The sequence below is a fragment of the Sinocyclocheilus grahami genome, unplaced genomic scaffold, assembly GCF_001515645.1.
Source record: "Sinocyclocheilus grahami isolate Dianchi unplaced genomic scaffold, SAMN03320097.WGS_v1.1 scaffold229.1, whole genome shotgun sequence".
Lineage (NCBI taxonomy): Eukaryota > Metazoa > Chordata > Actinopteri > Cypriniformes > Cyprinidae > Sinocyclocheilus > Sinocyclocheilus grahami.
In genome coordinates this window covers 1,144,311-1,150,809 of record NW_015505408.1, presented here as the reverse complement: position 1 = coordinate 1,150,809, position 6,499 = coordinate 1,144,311, and the positions used below count along the sequence as shown (strand labels likewise).

Genomic DNA, 6,499 nt, shown 5'->3' with positions numbered 1-6,499 from the left:
TTAAATAAAATGAGCATGAACTGAAATAAAATATAATAAATATGAAATTTATATATATATTATATTTTTTACAAATGATAAAATTTGTAATTAGATTAAAAAATGTAAACTTTTTTTACTGAAATTGCTAAATCTAAATAAAACAAACAAATAAAATTGAATAAAAACTATATAGACAGTAAAAACTAGTAAAAATGACAAAACTGCACAACAAAATTAAAGTGAAAACAAATATTACATAAAAGCAAAATATTAATGAAAAATTATTAAAATATATTAATTATATTAAGTTATATTAATTATATATACTATATTTATTTATAAATAATGAAATATAAAAACGTATAAGTACTGAAATAACTAAAACATAAAAACAGAAGATATTAAATAAAACCTAAATATTAGCAAAAACTATAAAAGTATTTCAGTGATACTAAAATCAGATCGCGCTGAATTACAGTTGGGTTGCACATGCAGTCAGTCAGAAAATCAGTATTATTGGTGTAGTGAAGGCATCTGCGCGCATCGTTCCCATTTTACACCCATGTGCACTTGGATGTGTAATGTCCCAGAAACAATAACAGCTGCTTCTGAAATCATAGAGCTTTAAAGATGAAATACTGCTCAGATGGGTAAAACCAGAGCCTAATGTGACCTCATCTGTACTGTCTACACTAACGAGGGCGTAGGTTTGATTTTGGCATTAGTGGGCATAACGGCAGACATTTAACTGTTTGATTAAAATTATTGCTAGGGACAATTTAGTATAGTGACTGATATTGTTAGGGACATATCATAGTGCCTCTGCACCCTTGGACACCAGACAGATCTGACTCACAGCAGACCAAGACACTTACAAAGTGCTTAATGGACCGACAACAAATGATTAGTTTTGCTACAAGTCCACCTGACATCCGCTTTGCAACACCCTAGAAACCACAAACAATATGTACTCACCCTCAGGCCATAAGATGTATGAGTTTATTTCTTCATCAGATTTGGAGAAATGTAGCATTGCATCACTTGCTCACCAATGGATGCTCTGCAGTGAATGGGTGCCGTCAGAATCAGAGCTGATAAAAACATCACAAGTAATCCACACCACTCCAGTCCATCAGTTAAGGTATTATGAAGCCAAAAGCTGTGTGTTTGTAAGAAACAAATCCATCATTAAGGTGTTTTGAGGTGCTAAAATAAGAATCTGTAATGATGCTTCTTCCAATGAAAAAGTGCATCTCCTGTTGACTTCCCACATCAAAATCCACCAAAGTATTTGTTAAGAACTGTTTTGGATTGGTCTGATTCAGACAAAACAACTTTTTCTCTGGAGGAAGCGTTACTATGGATTATGGACTTTTATTTTAACCAGAAGCAATGGCTGGACATTAAAAATGGTTTTGCTTCTTACAAACACGCAGCTTTTCACGTCACAAGCTCATTCAGATGATCCTGCAGATCTAAAACATCAGGTGTTTACTTCAATTTCTCATTTCTCTTCCACATCATTTCCCTTTAACTTTTAATAAGAGTTTCTGCATGATCCAATCCACACCTGTAGTGTCTCCTCTCCTGGAAGAAACCTGACCAAATACATCATACAAACCAGTGAACATTTTACTGAGTACCAACAGAGCCGTCAAATGAGCAGATGCACAGAAATAAACACCACAAATGTGTCCTTAGTCCCGTTTGGTTTATCTATTATGAAACTAGTAAAGTCCGGATGTGATTTTGAGGCCAGGAGCCATCTGGATTTTGGATTTTGGCTTCACATTTAGGCAAAAAGAAACAATCTGACTTCACATCCAGTTGCACATGGGGACAAAAAGGCCTTAAGAGATTCTAGGTGTTATTTTTAGTGTTTCAAGAGGCCATTATTGCAATTTTAACTTTTTTCTCCAACACACAAGAGACGATTGTCAGATAACCAATATATGATTCTCGATTTCCAGGTTCAGGCAGCTTTTGACCAAATAATTACTTGAATAACATGCCAAATAATAACTTTTCCATTTCCATTTTCATCCATCTATTAACTACACCTAATGTGAACAAGGACCATACACTGTACGATCTGAACACAACTGCTTGAGAAAGAGCACTTTTTGTTTTGCAGTCCAGTGAGTCAGGATTAGCAGACTAAGCATAATTGCATACATTTATATTCAATTTAAACTGACTTTTTAGATCTGGATATCACATGCAATATGACCCTGATCAACAAAATCACAAACTAAAAAATTGCTACACTTGTAAATCAAATCAAGACGACACTACTGTATAATAATACTATGTAACAAACTGTATATAAAATATAAAGGCAAACCTTAGGACCAACACATAGACCTGTAATTTAAATGAAAATACTTCATATGCACATGTATAAATATACCCATGTAAGATAACTGAAATATAACTTAACCAACAAATACACCTGCAAACTAAATTAATATACATGATAAACATAACTTGAGACCAACACCTAGACCTGTAAACTAAATGAAAAACATATGGATATAAACTGTATATACATATGAATAATTTGCTCTAACTTAAGACTAGGGCTGCACGATAAATCGCATGCGATATTTATGAACCGGCTTTACTGACAAGATGTATCGCATGCGATTTATCGTGCAGCCCTACTTAACACCAACAAATACACCTGTAAACTAAATTTATATATATATTAATGACAATTAATGGCTTTATTAATGGCTACCCGGAGCCGTGCGAGACTTTTTTTTTTAATGGATGGGCGATTTTTATTTAAGTTCTTTTGGACTGATGCATGCAACACCCGCTGAGTGCCATTAACCAGCTTGAAAGATCAAAGACAATTTTTTATATAACTCCGACTGGATTCGTCTGAAAGAAGAAAGTCATATACACCTAGGATGCCTCTGGGGTGAGTAAAACACAGCCTAATTAAAATTTTTGGGTGAACTAACCCTTTAAGACCATTTCTTCAACAACACAAACTACTAACACTCTTCAGAAACAGCAATAAACCATAAACCATTTAAATAAAGTTCAAACGCTTACTGTCGTGAAAACAAAGACACTACTCAGGCCTTATCCAGTATGAAAACAGCAACGTTTCTAACAGCAGAGTAAAGATAAGAACTTTAAAACAGGTTACAGATTTGCAAGCATACAGTGGACTAGAAACATCTAAAGTTGTCAAGAAACACAAGGGCCAGTTTATGGAACTGAATAAAGTCCTTTTATTGTGATTTCAACAAGAACCAGTTTATGATCTGGGTCTCTCCTTCTTGCCTTTGTACAGAGCCAGAAGAGAAACGTTGGCCACCTTCACCACCTTGAAACGAACACCGGGAATATCACCCACGGCGTGTCCCTTCCGACCGAATCCCGCCACCAGAACCTCATCGTTTTCCTGTAACCCCGAGAGAAACCACACACACTGACAACTCCGTAGACAGACATCCTCTTAAACTCAAATACAGCAAATCAAGTGTATAGTTTAACTTGCGTAAATCCAGTTTACCTCAATGAAGTTCAAGCAGCCGTCGTTGGGGACGAAAGCGGTGATCTTCTTGCCGTTCTTGATCAGCTGGACCCTGACGCACTTCCTGATGGCAGAGTTGGGCTGCTTGGCTTCAACACCACTGTCAATACGACAAAGTCAGTCATTCATTCCTTAGTTACCCTAGCTATTCATCACTATCTTGACAAACACGGCTTCTTACACTTTCTCAAGCACAATGCCTTTGGCGTGAGAAGCTCCACCGAAGGGGTTGGCCTTCAGAGCGGTGCCCAAATGGGCCTTCTTGTACTGTTTATCATGCCATTTCTGCTCGCGGCGGTGGTTCCGCAGTTTTCTAGCAGTACGCAGTCCACGACACTTGCCTGCAGGAGGAAAAAGAGAGAGAAAGGCATGAGAATTATTATTTTATTTCAAAAAAAATTGTTCAAATACCCAGCATCCCACACATTTGGACCGGTTTACAATCGAAACACCTAACAATCTGCAATTATAAGGAAATACTTCAGAGCTGAGAGAGTAACTAGAGAAATTAAATTGAGTATAAAATGGAATAGAATTGACTATGAAGTGGAAACTCAGTAAAACGAATAAAACTAGATGTAGTTGATCACTTGAGCATCTTGATGCTCCTCCTGACAGCCATCATCAAATTACAAATTACAGGCCTTGCTGGTTCTGATTATGCTTTAAATAAATAAATAAAAAAGCACATAATTCTTCTAGTAGAGGGTTCACTAGATTCAAAACAGCTTTAGACGTATTCTAATCAAACCTACAAAGAAAACAACATGCTGCCACATTTTTAAAGCGGCTGAATTATCATGCACAACACGCAAATCTGATTAACAGATCAAAATGCTGTGTAATATTGTTAAAAGATCATGTCAGTGTTTAGTGTATGTGCAGCTCACGGCTGCTCCGCCTCGACTCTATAAAACATAAAATAGCGACTAACCCCGCTTTATAGCGAGCTCCACTTTGTCGAAACTGATACATTACACTTTTGACAAAATGTAAATCCAGATAAATGTCTAGTTAACCCGAGTATTAGAGCGTTTTGTGCAGGTTTATTGTCGCCTCGCACGTACCCATGACCGCGTGTTCTGAGTCCGGACAGAAAAGAACGACCACGTGACGCTCGGCGCAAACTACTGCTCTAAGGACCCCGCGGGTAGCCAAAACGAGCGCCTGTCCATAAATCAGTAAAGCTCATCTGATTGAATATCAGAGATTAAGAAAGGATTTGAATTTCAGCCTTTTTTCCCCCTTTTCATATCTCTGTTATGGTACAGTTACCACTTTAATATATGTAATCTGATTTATTTCACCGTCGTCCAAGTCAAAATATTGTATTAAAATCTCTACTTGATTGCGATTGAAAAAAAATATATATTCATATTCATTTATGATTACAATATTCGTGCAGCAATATGGTACTCCACAGTATTTTAAAGAATGCAATGACCTTAACGTAAGTGTCAAAAAACTATGGTATTACTTTTCTTTTAATATTGTTTACTAGCGCTAGATTTATTCCTGTTTACTTTATAAGTGTATAATTAAAATTAGAAAAAAATAATTAATAACGTTTTTTCACTTTTGGTTTAATACTGAAATATATTATTATTTGTAACAACTATCTGTCTGTGAATGTGAAATAAATACATACCCTTTGGATTTAATGCTGAAATATATTTTTAATTGGTAATATGTAGCTATCTATGAATTGTAAATAAATAAAATACATACATTTCGCTTTGGGTTCAATACTGAAATAGTACAGGCCTACACAGAATTGTATTATGCATTTCTGTTGTGCCAGTTCATGTGTTTCAGTTTCGACCTTCTGCCACAGTTCTCAATCAGTACCATTGTCTTATGTTGGTTAATTACGCGCCTAATTAGTTTAGTTGAATGGGTCAGTGCTGGGGCATGTTCAAGCTCAAACCGGTGTGCAACGCTTTGCTACGGTTTCCGGGTTGAACGACATGTTTCCTGGAAACGGTGTGCAGCGGGGTTTGAGATACATTTTCTCTTGTTTGGTGGGTGTGTCAGAAATGTCAGCCCAATCAGCTGCAGCATGTTTATAAACCACATGTTATTAAAGAGACAGCTCGCACAATGTAATTAACATCCAAATAAATTCACAAGAGCAAGTATATTGTTTGCACATGTTTATTTACATTAAAGGCAAAATAACTGAAATAATAAGAGCTCATGTATAAATCTGGAACTTCTTTAAGTCTGTCTAAATATCATTTAGTAAATGCAATGTCTTCTGGTCCATATCCTTTCCTTAGGAAGCTGTGCACTGATTAATGTAACATAAAAATACTATACATACTTACATATTTTGCTATTGTATTGTGGAGTGACACTTTCATAAACTTTTCTATACCCCTCTGATTATATAATGGTAAATATTACAATAGCACAACAACAGTGATCAGCACTAATGATAAGTCTAATACTCACGATAAAAATAATAAGGTCATATAGATCATAACACAGTCTCGGAGGTAAGAAGTGGATTATCCTTCACCTGAAATGTTTGTCTTTTCATCCTGAAACGCGAGGCAAATGTTGGATCACAATAATTAGGAACCACAGTTTCCACAAACCCCTTCATTTGATTGGGATGTTCTCTTTTATTCTGGAGGGCAAGGGCAGGGACTGTAACATCGAGCGTGTTTTGCAGTATTAAACACGTATTTAAACCGATTTCATCAGGCTCTGAAAATTCTTCAGAAAGAACACAAAGAATGGCCTTCTCAGCTGCCATAGCTGCAACTCTGGCTTCATCAGAACAGTGTTCAACACACACCAGTTTCCGTTTAAAACACGTTTTGCACCGTTTTGTCGGAGCTGAACGCAGCACTGGTTTGTGTATTACTGTGTCAGCAGCACACGCTCTGTGAAGGGGCGTGGCCGCGTCGGCTGATTGTCCCGCCCGCTGGACGCTGATTGGCCGCCGCGCCTGTCAATCAT

At 36.7% G+C, this 6,499-nt stretch overlaps 1 protein-coding gene across 1 annotated transcript; it reads right to left on the bottom strand.

Annotated features, from left to right (window-relative positions):
• Positions 1-3,203: 3,203 nt before the first annotated feature.
• On the bottom strand, positions 3,204-4,691 carry rps23 (ribosomal protein S23). The gene is made up of 4 exons (XM_016288170.1): positions 4,600-4,691; positions 3,714-3,873; positions 3,512-3,632; positions 3,204-3,400 (listed from the first exon to the last, which is right to left on the bottom strand). Exons 1-4 carry the CDS (start codon positions 4,601-4,603, stop codon positions 3,254-3,256), a joined length of 432 nt encoding a protein of 143 aa, XP_016143656.1. The 5' UTR covers positions 4,604-4,691; the 3' UTR covers positions 3,204-3,253.
• Between the last annotated feature and the right edge of the window lie 1,808 nt (positions 4,692-6,499).